Source organism: Loxodonta africana, chromosome 6, assembly GCF_030014295.1.
Source record: "Loxodonta africana isolate mLoxAfr1 chromosome 6, mLoxAfr1.hap2, whole genome shotgun sequence".
Classification (NCBI taxonomy): Eukaryota; Metazoa; Chordata; class Mammalia; order Proboscidea; family Elephantidae; genus Loxodonta; species Loxodonta africana.
In genome coordinates this window covers 76,523,353-76,543,512 of record NC_087347.1, presented here as the reverse complement: position 1 = coordinate 76,543,512, position 20,160 = coordinate 76,523,353, and the positions used below count along the sequence as shown (strand labels likewise).

The 20,160-nt window shown below is 41.5% G+C and overlaps 1 protein-coding gene across 1 annotated transcript in view; it reads left to right on the top strand.

Moving 5' to 3' along the window:
• MYO3B (myosin IIIB) overlaps nt 1–20,160 on the top strand; it is a 557,666-nt gene that overhangs the window by 21,525 nt on the left and 515,981 nt on the right. Inside the window, 1 exon segment of the mRNA XM_010602840.3 lies at nt 16,814–16,959. Within this exon segment, the coding sequence (XP_010601142.3) occupies nt 16,814–16,959 (146 nt within the window).

Here is a 20,160-nt window from a genome sequence, read left to right as displayed (position 1 = left end):
AGCTGGTCTTTTCCCAATCACCAAGCATAATTAAGACAAGCTTGCTCTTGGTTTTGTACATTTCTAATGAGGAGTTTGTGACCAAGACATGTTTTTCACCTTCCCAATATTCAGTTGGGTTGAATAAAATGAGTGGAGTGTTTCTATAGGGGGCAGTTTAGTAGTCTGCAGTCCAGATTGCCTGGAACTGGTTCTGTTCTCAGCATGGAAATCCAGAGCCGCGTGCTGCCTGCGGCAGTGGATAAACTGAGGAGCAGGCCGTTGGCAGCATGGAGACCTCAGGTGCACCTCTCAGGAGCGTCGGCCCAACTGCTCTGGGGAGGCACCAAAGATTTGCTCCGAATATGTGCTTCTGCCCAATACGCTCCATTTTGCAAATGGAAATTTAATTTTTCCAACAAAGCCGCTTTTCACTTCATAATCCTCCATAGGAGTGTCCACAGGAACAACTTTCCATTTGTTAGCAATTTGTCCATTCATTCCAACAAATCCGCACATGCGAGCAGACTGTGAAAGTATAATCAGTACTGGCTGAAATTGATGTTGTCTTCAGATTATGGCCTGCATAGTATATTGATCTTAATTTGCTTCGCTTCCATTTGTGTGAATAAGTGGTATTTAGATTGACTGTGATAACAATGCATGCAATGCCAACTCCAGTGGAATAAAACCATTGCAGACAACCTTTGCTTTTATTTTTTAACTGAAGCTGAAAGATCCTTGTTCCTATTTTATATTTGAAAATTGAACAAAATTATTCTTTCCCATTTTTATTTTCATTATTATTTCACAAGCTTGAGTAACTACAGTATTTAATTCGAATAGGCTCTAATATAAACCAGCTAGCTAATGGAATGTGACCATACCGCAATCAAATGTTGACGAGCAGTCAAGATGCGCAGTTCACCGGGGCAGCTGAAGGCTGCAGCTGTGAATCGACAACCATAATGTCAACCCTCTCCACTGCCTCACTTGGACATTAGTAAAGCTGAAGAATACAGATAGAAGCACTATCAAAGCAGCAGTACAGGAGAAGAGAAATACTATGGGCTGCCCTTCGTGTGAAGGTGCTTTGAAACAATACTACTAAAGAAATATTTACTCTGGCAGAGTGAAAGGGTTAATCTGAAAGTTAAGATCAGTACCGTTGTTTTTTTTTTTCCAGGCTAAATCTGCCACTAGCATACTACACTCCAGGAAATATTTTAAGAGACAAAGAAAAATCTATGAAGTTCAGCATCCAGAAACCCATACGCACTGCCGTCGAGTCGATTCCAACTAGTAGTGACCCTATAGAACAGAGTGGAACTGCCCCATAGAGTTTCCAAGGAGTGCCTGGTAGATTCAGACTTTTGGTTAGCAGTCTTAGCTCTTAACCACTATACTACCATGGTTTCCAAAGTTTGGCATAGAAACTGTATATTTAACAAGTTAAAAAATCACTTGTCCTCTAGTCAGCTCTGACTCATGGCCACCCTGTGTGTGTCAGAGTAGAACTGTGCTCCACAGGGTTTTTGATGACTGATTTTTTGAAAGTCGGTCACCAAGCCTTTCTTCCCTGGTGCCTCTGGTTGGACTTGGACCTCCACCTTTCATGTCAGGTGCATGAACTATTGGCATCATCCAGGGACACCATTTAAAAGATTACCCTGTGGAAAATGACTTAAACAGTAGAAAACGAAGTTTTTCCTAAGTACTGAGGTAGGTGATTGCAGAGTTTGTTCATTCATCAGCTCAGTGAAATTATAAAAAAACTCAGATTGTTCAATCTCCCGGGTTGTGACTGCTGCAAGCTGCACAGTTTTGTGTTCACGGACAAACAGGACAAGTGTATAGCAGGAAGGAAACTTACACTTACTAAGGACCTGCCAGTGCACCTGGGGTTGTGACAGGTGCTTTTTTATGTTATTTTATTGCCACAACTCTCTCTAGTGGCTATTATTGTCTCCATTTTATAACCACTCAAAGAGGTATAGGAGGTTATCTTGTCCAAATGCACATACCTAGTTAAGTGTTAAGGCTTGTGTGGCTTTTCAGAGAGCATGGTGCTGTAAGCCTCACTTTACAGATGAAGAAACTAAGGCAGTGACGGGATGGTCTCTGAGCTAGTTCAGAGCAGACACAGTCCCTGAATTCATGTCTCCTAGCCTACTGGTCTTGCATTCTTTCACTTTTTAGTGTGCTCATATGGGGTGTTCAATGTGGGAAATGTCTGCAAACTAGCAGAGATAGCTCCTACGATGAAGATCTGTCAAAGTACTGTAGAAGGATATTCTGAAATTGGAGTGGTAGACACATCATTTTAAAAGACGCACAGGAAGGAGCATCACCTATAACTTATAGTTTGACTACAGTCACACGAGTGCAAGAAGCAGCCCATGTGTTAAGGATCCAGTTTACTTGACATCTCCCTAAAACAACCAACGGTCTCTTTCTGTATTGGAAAACAGACTTGTGGATAAAATAAACATTTGCTTCTTTTTAGAATTTTTTTCCCCCTTTTTACTTCCATCTGCCCGTTGTTGCAAACAAGGGCTAATCAGCTGAGCAGAGAAACAGATGTGCTGTGACGGCTCCAAAAATGGGTCTCTCCCTGCCTGGCAAAGGGTCCTTGACAGGGGACGGTTGCCATAACAACCAGCTTACACCAGTGCAGAAATATCGCAGGCTTTTTGCAGCCACTCTTGCCTTCATTAATTCTGCCATTCCTAGCTAAATTATATGATAATGCTATTTCTTTTGGCACTGCGAGTAGAGATGAAAAATGAGATATTTTATGTTGAAGGGCTGAGAAAGCCATAAAACACTATAGAGCTGAAATATTGTCATTATTGTTTTGTTTCTTAAGCTCTAGTTAATGGGTTTGGTCCCCCAAAAACAGTATTTATTGAATACTTAAAATAAAATAAAAATAATTTTTTATTTTTACTATGTGCCAGGTACTGTCTAAGTGCTATATTTTCATGAGTAACTCATTAATAATCCCCATAAGGTCAGTGCTATTACTAGCCCAATGTTAAAAAGAAAAAAAAAAAGAATTAAGTCATAGAACACTTAAATAACTCTTCTTGTCCTTGGACAAACTATTTGGTGGTACCCACCAAAATTTGAGCCCAGCTATTTGGCTCTAAAATCCTCATTCTTAACCGCTATTTACAGCAAACGGTTTGACTGTGACTACCAGTGTGCCAGATAAGATGTGAGTCTGTTTTTTTTTTTCTCTTTTACAAATTATTTTAGGTAAGAACTATCCTTCCTAACATGTTGAAGAAAATGTGATATTTTAACCTGACACTAGAAGCCAATGTATTTAATGCCTGAAGAGAGGATTTGGAAAAATAAAATAACAGAGTTCTTCAGAATAGAATTTAGGAGATTCAGATTTTAGTCTTAGTTCTGCCACTAATTTTTTTTTTTTTTTTAAGTGGTTATGGTCCCATTATTTGAATCTGGCTCCCGTTTTGGTAAGAGTTAAGATCATGAATTTTGGAGTCAGATCAACCTGGAAGCACGTGGCCACTCACCACTGATCTCAGGCAAGTCACTGAATATCTCTGATTAATAAAATGGGGAGAAAAACTGCCTCAAAGGACAAAGTGAAATAATGTACCAAAAGTGCTTGGCCTAGTGGCTGATATAGAAAGTGCTTTGAAAAACAGTGGCATATATTGCCCTCACCCATTAAACAAAAAAACAATTGCCATAGAGTTGGTTCTGACTCATGGCGACCCCATGTACTGGAGAGTAGAGCTGTGCTCCATAGGGTTTTCAGTGGCTGATTTTCCAGATGCAGATCACCAGGCCTTTCTTCCTGGGTGCTTCTCGGTGGGTTCTGACCACCAGCCTTTTGTAGCCGACCATTTAATTGTTCGTGCTACCCAGGACCCTGCCTACATTGTTTTCTTCAGTGAAACAAAGAGATTGGCTTTGGTAGTCTCTGCCTCTGAGATTTGTCTTTAACTATAACAGTTACAGCTTTCGGGGGGAAAAGACCCTTCTGGCTCCCACATTCAGTGGCTCTGAGGTTCTGTGAATGAGGTTGGGATCTCACCAACTCTTAGTGAGGGTGAATGGATGCCATGGTCTGTGACCGTTAGGGTCCGTTTTTACCTGGCTCTCATTAAAAAGACTAAAAAAAAAACTGGGGACTTGTAAATTCTTATGCTAGTCACGTTGTTGTGAGGAATGCAAGATGGAGGGAGCTCAGGAGATTCAAGTGAGAGGTTCACAACTTTAAATCATTGGCTGAAAGACCTGTGTCTTTTCCAGAGACCTACATCTCTGAGATTCCGAAGCCATTTGTTCTTCCCTGGTTTGCTCCAGGCTGCTCGCGTCAGCCTCTAAGAAATGGAGTGATTCCTTCCTTCTGGTAATGGGGCTGACCTTGCCCAAATTCGCAGACCCTAAGACACAACCTAGGCACTCGACTGCGGGGGATGAAGACCCAGGGCAAGGGTGGAATTACAGGATGCAGCTGCAGCTTTTATCCTCAGCTCCTGTGGTGGCTCCCCTCTCAGCTGGTGCTCTGTGGGGAAGTTGAGTCATATGTCATTGTGGAGGTGGGGGGCCGGCCCTGGAGGCGGCAGTGACATGTCATTATCCTCCTCCTGGCGGTCTAAGTATAGGACCCCATCTGAGGGCTTCAGGTCCCAGATGTGCAGCAGAACGTGAGGCCTCCCAGCAGGGGCCTCCTATCCTCCCTGCTCGGCACTAAGCAGAAGTGTCAAACAGTGGCCTCGGTGAGCATCTGGAACTTTTCAGGCTGTCCTCCCACCTGCATTCTCATCCCTCCACTGTACTGCTCCTGCTCCATACCTCTCAGCTCCAAGCTTAGAGAAGCAAGAGTTGACTGATGCTTAATCTCTGGGGAGGTGAGAAGGGCCAAGGGTCCTACTCTTTCCTCCTTCTTCATTCACCAGAGAGGAAGAACTGATGCAGTTACCACAGAAATATCTGCCAAAGCCATGTTAGAGCCCAACTCTGGCTATTCCTGAGCGTGAAGTCCCAGATTACCCAGTGGCTACCTATTGTCACCATCACCCGTCTATCAGTTTGTTGTACTGTGGTGGCTTGTGTGCTGCTATGATGCTGGTATGTCAAATACCAGCAGGCTCACCCATGGTGGACAGGTTTTAGTGGAGCTTCCAGACTAAAACAGACTAGGAAGAAAGGCCTGACAATCTACTTCCAAAAATTACCCAATGAAAACCTAATGAATCACAACAGAATATTGTCCAGTCTAGAGCTGGAGGATGAGCCCCCTAGGTTGGAAGGCACTATGCAATAGCTGCAACAACGGATTCAAACACAGCAACTATCATGAAGATGGCGCGGGACCAGGCAGTATTTCCTTTTGATGTATGTGGGGCCTCCGTGAGTTGAAGTCGACTGGATGGCAACTAACAGCAACCCTCCCATCAATGCCTCTGCTGCCCTGTTCAGGACACCGGGGCTTAGCCATGAAAGGGAATTCACGCCCTGGCCGAAGTCTGCATTTGCTTCCCTGCTTAATTGTCACTGAGCTGTCACAGAGGAAAGCAAAGGGAGGCAGGCAAGCAGGATTAGGATTGGGACCTAGAGGAGCCAGTATGGGGATGAAGTGGAAATGGGCAGAGTGGAGGGGGGAGTGGGCATTTCTTGTGCCCTATTAGTTCTACTAGCCATTCCTTGGAAACCCTATGGGGCAGTTCTACTTTGTCCTATAGGGTCGCTATGAGTTGGAATCGACTCTGGCAATGAGGTTTTTTGGTTTGAAGGTCTCTTATATACAAGATTGCCATGAGTTGGAGCCAACTTGATGGCACCTAATAGCAACAACAGCAAGGTCCCTTCCAGTGCCCACCTCTGGTGTGAGGAAGTTGCTAGAACAGGGGAGGGCCCTGGGATTGTACTGGGACTCCAGCAAATATGCTCCTCCAGGAGCCTTCGTGAATGGTAAGGATAAATACAGAAGTTTGCTCATGCTGATATACCTTTCACAGGTGAGTTCTATGGGTATTGGTCCTGAATTTGAGAATGGAGTTTGCCACATAAATACAGATAAGAGGTTTGTTCCCAGGGCTTCGGGGAATTTAGAGTGTAAAAATCAGTGCTGTGTACTGGCCTTGGACCTAGAACCAGGTCCCTACTGCCCTCCACTAGCCATGATGAGCCCTGCCAAGTACAAAATCAGTTTTGTATGAGAATGCTCTGTGTGTTTTTAGTTTGAACCTTGTTTTATTGCTCAAAAGGCTTAAGCTGAATCCTGAGAAAAGACTTATAGAACATCACATTTTAGTTAGAGACCTTTGTGGATTTCATAAAAACAGTATAATTTATTTATTTTTTAAATTGTGCTTTATTGAAGATTCACAGAACAAACTAGTTTCTCATTAAACAGTACACATATTGTTTTATGACATTGGTTAACAACCCCACGACATGTCAACACTCTTCTCAACCTTGGGTTCACAATTACCAGCTTTCCTGTCCCCTCCTGCCTTCTAGTCCTTGCCTCAGGGCTGGTATGCCCCTTTAGTCCTGACTTTTTTTATGAGTCTGAAGAGTGAACCTCAGGAGTGACTTCATTACTGAGCCATGCTCTCAGGGTTTCTCCAGTCTGTGTCAGGCTTAGCAAGTCTGGCCTTTCTTTCTGAGTTAGAATTCTGTTCTACATTTTTCTCCAGCTCTGTCCGGGACCCTCTTGTGATCCCTGTCAGGGCAGTCAGTGGTGGTAGCTGGGTACCATCTGCTTGTACTGGACTCAGCCTGGTAGAGGCCATGGTAGACGTGGTCCATTAGTCATTTGGACTAACCTTTCCCTTGTATCTTTAGTTTCTTCCTCGCTTTTGAAGGGGTGAGACCAGTGGAGTATCCTAGATGGCCACTCACAGGCTTTTAAGACGTCAGATGCTACTCACCAAAGTAGAATGTAGAACCTTTTCTTTATAAACTCTGTTATGTCAGTTGAACTACATGTCCCCCAGACCGTGGTCCCCACAGCCCTCAGCCCAGCAATTTGGTTCCTCAGGGAGTTTGGATGTATCTATGGAGCTTCCATGACCTTGCCTTATATGAGTTGTGCTGGCTTCCACAGTACTATGTACTGTCTTACCCTTCACCAAAGTACCACTTATCTATTGTCTATTTAGTGTTTTTCCATTACCACCCCTTTCCCTCCCTTGTAACCATCAAAGATTGTTTCTTTTTGTGTGTAAACCTTTTCATGAGTTTTTACAGTAGTAATCTCATACAATATTTGTCCTTTTGTGATTGACTTATTTCACTCAGCATAATGTCCTTCAGATTCATCCATGTTATGAGATGCTTCACAGATTCATTGTTGTTCTTTTTAGTTGCTTAATACTCCATTGTGTGTATGTACCACAGTTTGTTTATCCGTTCATCTATTGATGGGCATCTAGGTTGTTTCCATCTTTTTGCTATTGTGGACAATGCTGCAATGAACATGGGTGTGCATATGTCTATTCGTGTGATGACTTTTCTCTAGGATATGTACCTGGGAGTGGGATTGCTGGATCCTATGGTATTTCTATTTGTAGTTTTCTAAGGAAGAGGCATATCATTTTCCAAAATGGTTGTATTATTTTGCATTCCCACCAGCAGTGTGTAAGAGTTCCAGTCTCCTGAAGCCTCTCCAACATTTATTATTTCCTATTTTTTTGATTTGTGCTGGTAATGCTGGGGTGAGATGGCATCTCATTGTGGTTTTGATTTGCATTTTTCTAATGGCTAGTGGTCGTGAGCATTTCCTCATATGTTTGTTGGCCGCTTGAATGTCTTCTTTGGTGAAGCACCTGTTCATTTCCTTTGCCCATTTTTTAATTGGATTGTTTGTCTTTTTGTTGTAGAAGTGTTAGATTTTCTTGTAGATTTTAGAGATTAGACCTTTGTCTGATTTGTAATAGCCAAATTTTTTCCCCCAGTCTGTAGGTTCTCTTTTTACTCTTTTGGTGAAGTCTTTTGATGATCTTAAGTGTTTAATTTTTAGAAGATCCCAGTTATCTAGCTTATCTTCTGGAGTTTGTATATTGTTGGTTGTGGTTTGTGTCATGTTAATTCTGTGTATTAGGGCCTCTAGCATTGATCCTATTTTTTCTTCTATGAACTTCATAGTTTTTAGCTTTACATTTAGGTCTTTGATCCATTTTGAGTTAGTTTTTGTATATGGTATGAGGTATGGGTCCTGTTTCACTTTTTTGCAGATGGACATCCAGTTTTGCCAGCACCATTTGTTAAAAAGACTGTCTTTTCCCTGTGTGATAGACTTTGGGCCCTTGTAGAAGATCAGGTGACCACAGGTGAATGAATTTACATCTGGGTTCTCAAATCTGTTCCATTGGTCGATGTATCTGTCATTGTACCAGTGCCAGGCTAAAACAGTATAATTTGAACTATTTCTGGCAGTTTTTCAGTGTACAAAATACAGATCCAGTCCTAGTCTTAGTTTGAGTTCTATGAAATAACTAAAAAATAAGTCAATTGTAATTCCTATGCTCTACATCTCCTTTGCTCAGACAATTCTCAAATATATCTTTTCTTGAAGTTATATTTCACACTAGGAAAGAGTTCATTTGTTTATTCAGTATCTCAGCTTGTATAACTTTAAGATGTTTGTCTGTAAAACTGACAAATGTATTTGCTTCTGGAATGTTTATAACTGCAATCTCTGATTCCAGAGAAGAAACTCTATTTTAGAAATCTTTGTAATCAATAATATTTATCAATTATGCTGCGTGAGTTGTGTAAGCAGAATTAAGCATCTTATTTGCCTTTCTACCTAACAGCCTGTCTTATTTGCCAGTCTATTGCCTCCACTTTTGGACTCAAGGTCAGCCAGGGATTAACAGCTTTAGGTCTGTTTACCTTGCCTCTTATTTATTTGAATTTCACTCTTGAGATAACAGCATTTTGTCTGTGTATTTGAGTGAAATTTTAATCTCGACCTTTGGTTATGGTTTTGGCTTGCACTAACAATTTTAGTAAGGTGAAGAATCAGAATGTGTAGGGCAAAATTATTTACATTTTTCATGAAATTAAAAAAATTAGAAAAAAACAACTTTTTAAAAAAAATTTTGCAAAACTTTTTATGGTGCAAAATACATTTTTTCTTGTAGGTGGTGCTGCTAATTTTTTGCTTTGATGGCATTGATTGAAATCACATTATTGAAAGAGATTTTAACCCAGCAGCTCTTTGATCAATGGTTTAAGTTAAATACCTTGTTGGAGATATCTATGTGTTCTGAATCCAGGAGCTCCTGTGGTGAGAATTTTTATCCCCTTTGCATCCATTCTAATGCAGATATTCTTTTTAGATAATGAAGACCTTGAGATGAGGAGAGACTGTTCTCTCATGCTCATAAAGCCAGGTCTCCCTGCCAAGAGGCAGAAGGTGGACCTCACTACTATCTTGGGAACTTAGTCTAGACTGAAATGTAACTATAATCGTAAGACATTTCATGGAATCATAGTGGCTTGAGAAAGTTAAAGTCCACCCTAACCCAATAGGAAGAGATATAGTTGGGAGGGACATTTCTTTAGTTCTTCTTGTACTGAGCTCATGGGAACCTAGTTTTGTAACCAAGACACTACCTTTTAACCTGCCAACTTGTTGATAAAGAATCCCAACAGTCAGCAAATGCTCTGGAAGAAGGAAATATGTCCTTGAAAGTGAAGGCAGTATAATGAGCAGAGCTTGACCAAAGTAAACAATGCCACTAAGAAGTGCTCAAGAGAAAAGGATGTTTGTGCTAAGGAATATGATATGAATAATTTGGCAACAATACCAGCAATAGTCAGATAATGGGTGTATGGTCACATATAGGTAAATATGTGAACAACTGAGTACATATGTATACACAGAAGTATCTAGATGTACGTGTATGTGTAGATATGTGTGTGAGCACATAGATAATTATAGCAGACACAGTTACAGATACTTTGCAGATATAAACAAACACCTTGCAAGAATGGCTTTCTGGGTTTGAAGGATTCGGTCCTTATTTCATGGGACAGTTCAGTCAGTTGGCACCACAAAGTTGATGTTCTCTATCCTAGTGTAGTGAGTAGTGTCTGGGGTTTTAGAAGCTTTCAAGCAGCCGTCTTAGATACAACTATTGGTCTCTACTCATTAGAAACAAAAAAGAAAGAAGGAAACAAAAATCTCAGAGAAGAAATAGTTCACAGGGCTAATAACCTACACAAGCCATAAACTTATCTACCCTGAGGCCAGAAGAACTAGATGGTACCTGCTACCACTACCAACAGTTCTGATCAGGGCCACAATAGAGGGACCTGGATAGAATGGGAGAAAAACATGGAACAGAAGTCAAATTCTTAAAAAGCCTAGCCCTATTGGACCACTTGAGACTGGAGGACTCCCTGAGACTACAGCCCTGAGATGCTCTAAATCTTGAACTGAAATGATCCCCTTAGGTCACCTTTTAGTGAAATAACAGATTGGCACACAAAATAAAGGCTATTCCTTGTGAATATGGGACTCCATTAAAAAACCATCTGTATAAGACCAAAAGGTCAACAGTTACAAAAAAAAAGGGGGCAGGGAAATTAGAGTACTGGAAACAGAATAACCAGAGCACAATTAATGAGAATGTCAACACATTGTGAAAAATGTTACTAGTCACTGAACAAGTCTGTGAAACTTGTCAAAATGGGGACCTAATTTGCTGCGTAAGCTTTCATCAAAAATGCAATAAAATGTTACTTTTAGAAAAAGAAAGTGAAGGCACACATTTTTATATGTTTACATTTTCCAAACAAAATGTGAAAATAACAAGTTCAAATTATACCTGAGCTCTGTCCCAGGCCTCACATTCCTGATTTATAAAATTTATGAAATGGCAACGCCCTTTTTTGTTATAGAAATAATTCATGCAGCCTGTAGACAGTTTAGAAAATGCAGAAAGGCTTAAGGAAGTAAATAAATTGTACCCATGTTTCACTGACCCAGTGATTTCTGCTGTTAACACTTTGGTGCCATTGATAAAGCTGAATAACCTGAGTTTTCATAAATGGTGTTTCAGATGAGGCCCATGAGAAAGGGGCTGCATAGCTTGCATGGGAAGAAGAGGCAGAGGGAGAGTAAATAATTTGCTAAAGTTGCCTAGTGAGGGCATAAAAATAGCAGAACCAAAATAAAGGTGCCTAGCTTTGGAATTTTCTTGCGCCACCCAGAGGCACAAGCCCCTCTAAACCAAAGAGCTGCTGCCAGTTGTTTTTTCTCTGCCATTCTCAGCTGGTAGCTGAGGAAAAGGTCATCTATCCCCAACAGAACTCTGCAGACCAGGCTCAAGGACAGCTGAGGAGATGATATAAGTCAAAGCAGTTGTATTATCAAGTTGTGGGTGTATAACTCCTTCAGGAGGCACTCACTGTGTTGGAGAGAAGGAAGTGACAGGGTAAGATTTAGGGAGCCCGGAACTTTGGAAATCTTCAGCGTGAAGAATGCTCAAGAAAACTGCCATAGCAGTCAAGGCAAGTGACCACCAGCCTTTGCTCCAAAGACCGGTTGAACCAAACTGTTAGTGAAAACTTAAATTTCTTGTCTTCAGTCTACTCCAGAAAGAAGAGTTTTTGGCAGCCATGGTGGTAACAGCTGATGTTTGGGTGAAATGTCAGCTGTTACCACAGGCCCACCTCTGGGTGAAATAGCTATTGACACTGGGCATCAAGGCTGTTAGTGCATAGATATTGCTGGTAATCCCAGTGTTAGTAGTTTTCCTCCTCCTGAAATAAGCAGCAGTGTTGTATAAGTGTACCAGAAAAGCTGTAAGTTTGCATTTCAAGGTAGGAACCTGGGCACGCTCTGTTAACAAGTGTCCCAACAATTGCTCTGTTGCTGAAGCTCACCTTCCTTAACTGAGGTACTATCACATAACCAGCATCTTTTCATAGACCATAAGACCTTCTACAAAATACTGGCAGTAATATCCCCTCAACGTTCCAGCCAACCAGTTCACACCCTAGAATGATCTACTGTTTGCCCTAGCTAATTTGCATGGGGAATATTGGCCTCTCAGTTTGATATACTATCCCAAGGTTACTTATTTGGAAATCATAATGTCACAGAATATTAGAGCTGGAAAGGATGGTAGGTATCATTCATTCCCACCTTGCCATTTTATAAACCAAGAAAGTGAGGTCCAGGACAGAGCTCAGACACAATTGAACTTGTTAGACTGCTGCCTAGTGAGCTGACTTCTCTTCCTGATGCTCCTATTTCTGTAAACGGCCCCATCATTTTCCTGGTTGCTCTGGATCAAAATATCAGTGTTCTTGATGTGTCCCTATCCCTAACCTCCCGTATTAAATTGCTCTTAGGTCCTGCAAGTCTTTGCTTGAACTCTGTCACACCTAGTCTATGCTCCCGGTTCCACTGTCACCAACACATCATTCACACTCCTATAACCAAAGTGAAGGCTTAAGATAAAGAAGAGTTGCCTTGGGCCTGTCTCCTTGGGGTGGTAGAGGGAGAGGTGAGGGGGGTGTGACTGATAGGAGAGGGCTAGGTGTTTGGGGTCCTGGGCCTTGTGTCCATACCATCTCTGTCCCCTCTCTCCACCCCTCTAACCCTTTGGAAACCCAATTATTTTCTTTGAATTTTTTGTTGACTGCATGTTCCATTAATGAATGGAAGCGTGCTGAATCATTGAGTATGTCCGAATTTTTGGTAGGTAGTATGGGTTTTTTTTCTTGCTCCGCCCACAAACCTACCCTTAGTGTCCCTTGGTGCGTGTGATGTACCATTAATCCTACTCCAGAGTCCCCACCAGGGTCTACTAGTACCTATGTGTAACAAAGAAAAATTTTCAAAATTTCTATTTTTCCTGCCAAAAATTCAGACACCTCTTACAATACCCTGTAAAAACTGCCTTTCTTTGGTTTCAAACAGTCATAAAGGCCCCTGCGTTGTGGCAGCGTGCACTTTCAATGGTACCACAGCTTCCCAAGAAGCCCCAGAGGCTGAAAAAATTCATGGTAGCTTTATGCACCACTGGGAACGAAAGGGTTTAATATGACTTACAGAACCTGAGAAACCTGCTCCCAGGGCAGCCCACGAACTTGCCATTGCCATCCTCCTTCATAGTGGAGCATCCTCACAGCTGATGCAGTGAGTTCTTTGGGAGGTTAAGTTCTCCTGAGGGCAAGGGAACAAAGACCAGTGGGCATCCCAAGCATCCTGAAGTCAGCTTTATTTTACTGAAAGTCAAGGAGAATGGTGAGCAAAGGAGAATGACGAGCAAAGGAGGATGACATTTCTTTTGTCTCCTAAGGAAATAGTTGCAGACTTTGGTGTTAGATACACAGAGAATCCTATTCTGAGACATGTTGACCTTCAGTTGGGATGCGTCTTCTTCGAGTGCATCTTTAAACCTCATCATATGTATAACCCACGGGGACCGTTTACTCCTGGTAAGAAACAATCCTGAAAGAGAAGCACCGTCTGTGCCTGAGGCTTACACTGAGAAGGTGAAGTTTAGGTGACAGTACCTCAAAGAATCTGGTTAGTTTAGTCAAAACGTGAGAACAGAAGCTGATACATTCAATTGTTCCTTAACATGACCTTTATTAATAGCCCTTATCACATTATATTGCAATGATTTGTTTATATGTCCATCTCTACTGCCTGGGTTCAAATTCTGGCCCTGACAATTACTAGCTGTGTGATTTTGAGTGGGATTGTTAACCTTCCCATGCCTCGTTTTCTATAAAAGGAGATAATAGTGCCTACTTCGAAGAATTATTATGATGATTAAATTTTTTCTCCCTAGGGCCTCATACGATGGCTGGCTCATGGGTACTCAGTAATTGTTTGTGAACTATTTTATTAGCATGATTTCCTAGGAAGCCTGAGCTTAGGGAATTTCTTTGTCACATTATGAGCTGAATTTTGGAAAGAGAAGAATTTGGCCAAGGGATGCTTTGCTATTACAGACTGAGCCAGAGATAGTGTCTGTTTGTGAGGAGAAGTTAAAACAAGATAAATGCTTTGAGTATTTTATGACAGCACCTGAGAAGTGTTAGGATATCACCATTCCGACATATGGATACGTTTTTGGAATTGCCTTCCATGTCCCATCCAAGATGGCTGGAAGTTGATTTGAATTTCTTCCAGGAAGTTGTAGACTCTGGGCACTAGACGATTCTCACTGGCTGACTTAGCCAGAAATGATCTTCCCCTGAATTCCTTAGCATTTGGAACCCATGTCCTTTGTTGGACACTTTTTGTACACATTGTCTTAGGACATTATAGTTGTCATAATTTGTCATTTAATTATTATAGACTCGTATTTCAACTGACTCTTGGCTCCTGTTGGGGCAGGATGGAGCCTTATTCTCTTTCCATCACATGGCCATCACAGTGTTGAGTATAAGAATGGTGAACTCTTTACTGATTGATAGGTCTAAAATTATGTTTGTCTCACTTCTGAAAACGTCGTTTCTGAAAGGGAAGGTGTTGACTAGCCTTCTCTGGAGATCTTTAAAAAATAGTGCAGTTTCTCACCTGATTGGGATGATGAAAGTAAGGTCTTCAGGGGCAATGAAATGGTTCCTGCCTCTGAAATTGGAATTATTTGTACTTCAGCCCGAGTGCAGGTTTGAAAATAATGTGTTAAAAGTATGGCAGGATATTGTAGCCACAGAATGAGACTGGGACCAAGCAGAGGATGTATGTGCGTGGAAAAAACATTTTCCAGTTCAGAAACAAGCTTAGAGAAGGCAGAAGGTAATGATGGTAGTGAGACCATGGGGCCTGGGGCAGGATGGCCAGTATGTTTTGCCAGGCCTTGCAAGAACAATTAACTGGGTCTGGAAGAGGGCAGGTGTATTTGTTTTCTATCACTGCCATAACAAATTGCCACAAACCTAGTGGCTTAAAACAATGTATGTTTATTATCTTACAATTCTCTAAGTCAGAAGTCTGCATGGGTCTCAATAGGCTAAAACCAACTTCTTTGAAAGTCTCATAGGCATCACAGATTTAATATGTCTCCCAAATTGAGCTCCTACTTATTCACCCCCAAATCTGTTTCTCCAACCTTCCTTATCTCAGTAAATAGCAATTCTGTTCTTCTAGTTATTCAGGTCAAAACTTCAGAGTCATCCTTAACTCCTCTTTCTTTTATATCTTATATATGTTCATTCCATCAGCAAATCCAGCTGGCTCCACTTTCAAAATTATATCCAGCATCTGGTTATTTCTTACCGTTTTGACTGTTACTACTTACCACCTCTCATCTGGTTTTATTTCTTCCACTCATGTTCCACTTCAGTCGATTCCCAGCTCATGAGCCAGAGAGGACTGTGTTAAATATAAGCTAGATTATGTCATTCCTCTGCTGAACACGGCACTGGGTTTTTTGTTCTGCTCAACATGGTCCATTTTCCTATCTCACTTGGAGTAAAAGCTGAAGACCTTATGGTGGCCTAAGAGGGGGAGCTTATTGCTCACTCTGGGCTCCCTGTGTTCGCCATCAATGCTGCTTGTCTACCTAAGGGGTCATTTGGACAAATACATCCCCAGACCCTCATAGTTCCTACCCGCCAGTAGTCTTGTGTCATGCTTGGTCAGGGATGCAGATCTCAGGTCAAATAGAGGCATCTAGTTCCTCCATGGTCTTTTTAGTCACTTCATATGCATGTGAAAGCTGAACAAAGAAAGAAGACAGAAGAATCCATACATTTGAATTGTGGTGTTAATGAAGAATATTGAATATACTGTGGACTTCCAGAAGAATAAAAAAATCAGTCTTAAAAGAAATACAACTGGAATTCTCCTTAGAAGCAAGGATGGTGAGACTTTGTCTTGCTTACTTTGGACACATCATCAGGAAAGATCAGCCTCTGGAAAAGGCCATCAGTTTGGTAAAGTAGAGGATCAGGGAAAATGAGGGAAACTCTCAATGAGATGAATTAACACAATAACCTTAACAATGGGCTCAAACATATCAAAGATCATGGAGATGGTGCCGGACTGGACAATGTTTCATTCTTTTGTACATAAGGTTGCCATGAGTCAGAGCTGACTCAAGGGCAATAACAACAGTCCCTGCATAACCCCTTGTCCCCCTCCTACCTTCTCCCAACTCCATTGTGATAGTCATCAGAGGCTGAGTGTAAATCTTCTGCCTGACTCAAGAAGTTGACAGATTTTTCTACAAGAGTCCATACTCCCCAAATGAATGACATGCCCAGAGACATTTTCTGGCTCTACTGTTCTTGTACCCAGTCAGGCCAGTGGCCATAGGGATAGCTGAAGTGGCAGCTGCTGCTTTAATACAAACCAGTTGTTGGAGTTTGAGGAGGGGGAAGATGTTCCTGGAGAGAGAAAATGGTGAGGGGACATCAGTTTTCCAACATCTTTCTGCTTAATTGGTGGCACTCTTGGGGATTTTGTTCAGGAGTCAAGCATCTTTGAAAACAACGGTCCTTCCTATTGAATTCAGTGTCTGGTAACGAGGTGCAGGTTGCAGACAAAGCCTTGCCTTAAAGGATGGATAAGCAGGGATGGTGTTACCATTGTGCCTTCCCTTGCACCGTTCTTCATACGTAGAAGATTCAGTACATGTTTATTGAACTGAACCAACACATTTTTTAAAGTCAGTGAATATATCAGATGATAAATCAGTCAGACACAAATAAGGTCTAGAAAACATGCATCTCATTATTACTCAAATTCAATATCTGAGTAGCCAAGGGAACAAAGAAGAGGGGTTAAGGTCAACCAAGGACCTTTTAGGACATCTGAGGTGACACTGGGTTTGATGTGTTATGTCCTGCTTTTGTCTGATAGGTCATTGCTTGTGAACAGCAGTATGACTCCTCCTATGACGCTCGTTGTGACGTCTGGTCCTTGGGGATCACAGCTATTGAACTGGGCGATGGAGACCCTCCCCTCTTTGACATGCATCCTGTGAAAACGCTCTTTAAGATTCCAAGGTAGGACACTAGATGGCGCTCTTGACTCATTATTTCTTCGATTGTGTACAGAGCCTGATTGTAAAATTTATTACTTTTGGGGAAAAAAAATGGGGAGGGGGATGTTCCTAAAAGATAACATACCCCAAGGAACTATGTTACAACAATTGTATCTTCAGTACTCCAGTTTTTCTGAGATGTTTATTTTTTTGTGCTTTGCTCAAGAAGACTACAAATGTAATTTGATTAAGTAGTCTAAGTACTGGTGTTTTCTTTTTGACTATATTATCACATCAGCCTTTTTTTTTTGTTGTTGTTCCAACTTGAGTCTTTCTTGAGTATTCAGGAAAATTTGGGGACAAAATAAATGTGTATCGTATTGCTATATCCATTCAGACCCACTCAGAAAAATGTTACATCAGTCATGTGCTACTCTTGACCCCTTAATTTATGTCTCAGTGGGAAATTGTGCTGAAAGAAGTCTATTTGGAGGGTATTTAAATGCAAATACATTTTCTATTGTATGAATTTATTAGGGGGTCATCCAGGAGGACTGATTATAAAGAGTAGATTGAATATTTTACTGTAGGTGTTTGTCTTTCATGGGGATCGGGGGTGTTTGGCCAGCTCCCATCTCTAGTTACGGAAAACAAAGCTATGGGTCCTGCTTAGCTGCAGGTTGATAGATAATTTTTACCTTCCGCTTCGCTCTCTCACAGGAGGGCTCTGGGCAGGCTGGCTGGGAGCAGTTTAACCACTTTAACAATACAAGAGTTGACCTTTCCTTATCTGCACAATCACACAGCTCTCACAGCCTTTGAAAAATTTCTCCTGATTGCAATTTGCATTTCTGATTAGGTCTATTTATATGCAGATGAGTCTCTCTGGTGTTCATCATCTAATGTTATCATTTTATTCCTAATCCAGATGTGAACAACCACAAACCACTATCCCCAAAATTATTCCCACCCAAGCCATGCGTAGTCTTTTTGCCTTTTTCAAAGTACAAAACAGCTCATGGTGATTAGAGGAACAGATGAAGCTTCTGGCTTTTTAAATTAATAGACTGGTGAGTGTTCAAATGCTTTAAGAATGCAAGCGCCCAAAGCAGCATTGTGTGCAGTCATATGTGAGAAAACGAGAAACGGTAACTGGAAGGATTTGTGTGGGCGCTTTGATTTTTTTTTTTACAAATGATTTGCTTTTCATCATTTATTTACTGTGGCAACATAATTTCCCAAACACTAGAAGTAAGGTGTGACTTCCGATTGGCAAGATGTATGTACTTTCATAAGAGATAATCTACCTGGGTATAGTCTTTTTTCTTTGGTGTGTGTTTGTGTACAGACCAACTACTCAAGAATTTCATAAGGTGATAAATATGAGTCAGCTAAGAAGTTGTGTCTTATGAGGTCGTCATGAGTGAGAATCAACTCGGCAGCATGGGTTGGGTTTTTTGGTAAAAAGGGATGTGTGTGTTTAAATAGACCTTTTGTCTCCAGTGACTCCACTTTGCTTGCTTCTGTACCCGATCAAGCCTTTGACCCCTAATAATCTCTATACTCTCACTCCCCTCACCTCTTCCATCTTGGGAGAAGCATCCGAATCTAGAACACAGTAACCAGCCCCCACATCCCCCCCACCCCCACCAGCTGCCTGCCTTGGACATTTAAGGAAGGGAACGATCAATCCCAGGGACGCAGCAAAACGTAGACAAGGGTCTTAGGGTGACAAGGATCCTGATCCCAACTCTAGGTTGAAGCTTTATTTCTCTCCTCCTAGTGTAACCTTCTACACTTTTACTGTCTCTTGGTTCCTGTGCAACTGATGAATCAGATCGAAGTAGGGAATGTCAGCAATAATTGGTCAGCAGATTCTCAGTGTGATTATGTGTGGTCAATACTTTGCCATTGTCATAACCTTAACAGGCCGACTTGACACTCTGGGCATGAAGGATGTTGTTTAAAAAAAATACGTAGTATATTTGCTTATATTGCACAGCGTTTCTCCTTCCTGGAACCAGTGAAAATAGGATGTTTGTACTTACAAGTAATTTACTCAAAAACTACCCTGTCAATTAGAATAGGACTGTTCTTTTATGAAGGGTTGTAGATTGGCCAAGGGGAATAGTGTGTGTGTGAACATATGTAGATTTGTGAGAATGTTTACTATCTTGTTTTTCAGGGCTAAAAATGTGTCCTTTCCTCAGAAAAGCTTTTTGATGGAGAGTGGAGAAATTAAGCACTGTATTTACATGTTTTAAAAGGGCACTGACATTACTTCGTGGTTCGTGGAATCAGTCAGCCACTCACTGTCTCCCTCTCTCTTGCTCTCCCTCTTCCCCTTCTCCTGCATTTTCTGTCCTGGTGGAGAAAAGCAAATGATGAAAACAATGCAAAAATTCCTTTCAACTCAGTTTAAGTTCTTTTTTTTTTCTTACATGAATATGAGTGTTTTTGGTGTTCTGGAATTCTCTCCAGTGAATCAATGAAGTCCATTTCAAGGGACTCTGGGATCCATAATACTGTGTGTAGCTTCCTCATCTGGCCTTCCTTACTCGCCTCTTCCCTGCAACCCTTTCCTGACTGGAAATAAATAAATAGAGTACATTTCCAAGAGGAGAAAAGAAAACCTTCACTGAGTCAGGGAAGAGGTGACTTTCATGAGTTGCAAAGTACTTAAGAATTACAGAAGTGCTGGCTACATGTGTGGTGAGATCCTCAGATGTCAACAAAGAGAACAGTTATGCAGGGTTCCCTGGGCACTGTCAGAAATGATGAAAATACACCTGCCTGGAGGTGGTTGATTTGCCTGCACCCTGGTCTCCTTGCTCTCCTCCTCTCTGCCTCCACCCACCTTCTCCTTTCTTTTGACCTTCACGTTAGAAGATGACACACAGAGTAATCGTGACCTGTCTCTGAATTCTATGTGACTCACACTGCAAACACACTGAAATCCTCTTCTGATTGGCAGAGCATCCACTATTTGTGGAAACTGTCAGCATGTGTCGTCTTGTGTGATGCCTTTGCTCCAGAAAAGCCACCTCTCTTTCACATTCACTGCTCTGTCTGCTGCTGTTTCTTCTCCAGTAGTCAGAAGAGAGAAAAAAAAAACAACAACCATTTCTCTTCAGTGGGTTCAACAACATCTCTCTCATGACCCTCTCCTGAGAACTTCTTTAAGTCAAAATGTGACAGGCTTTAGAGGAAATCTTGCCAGTGA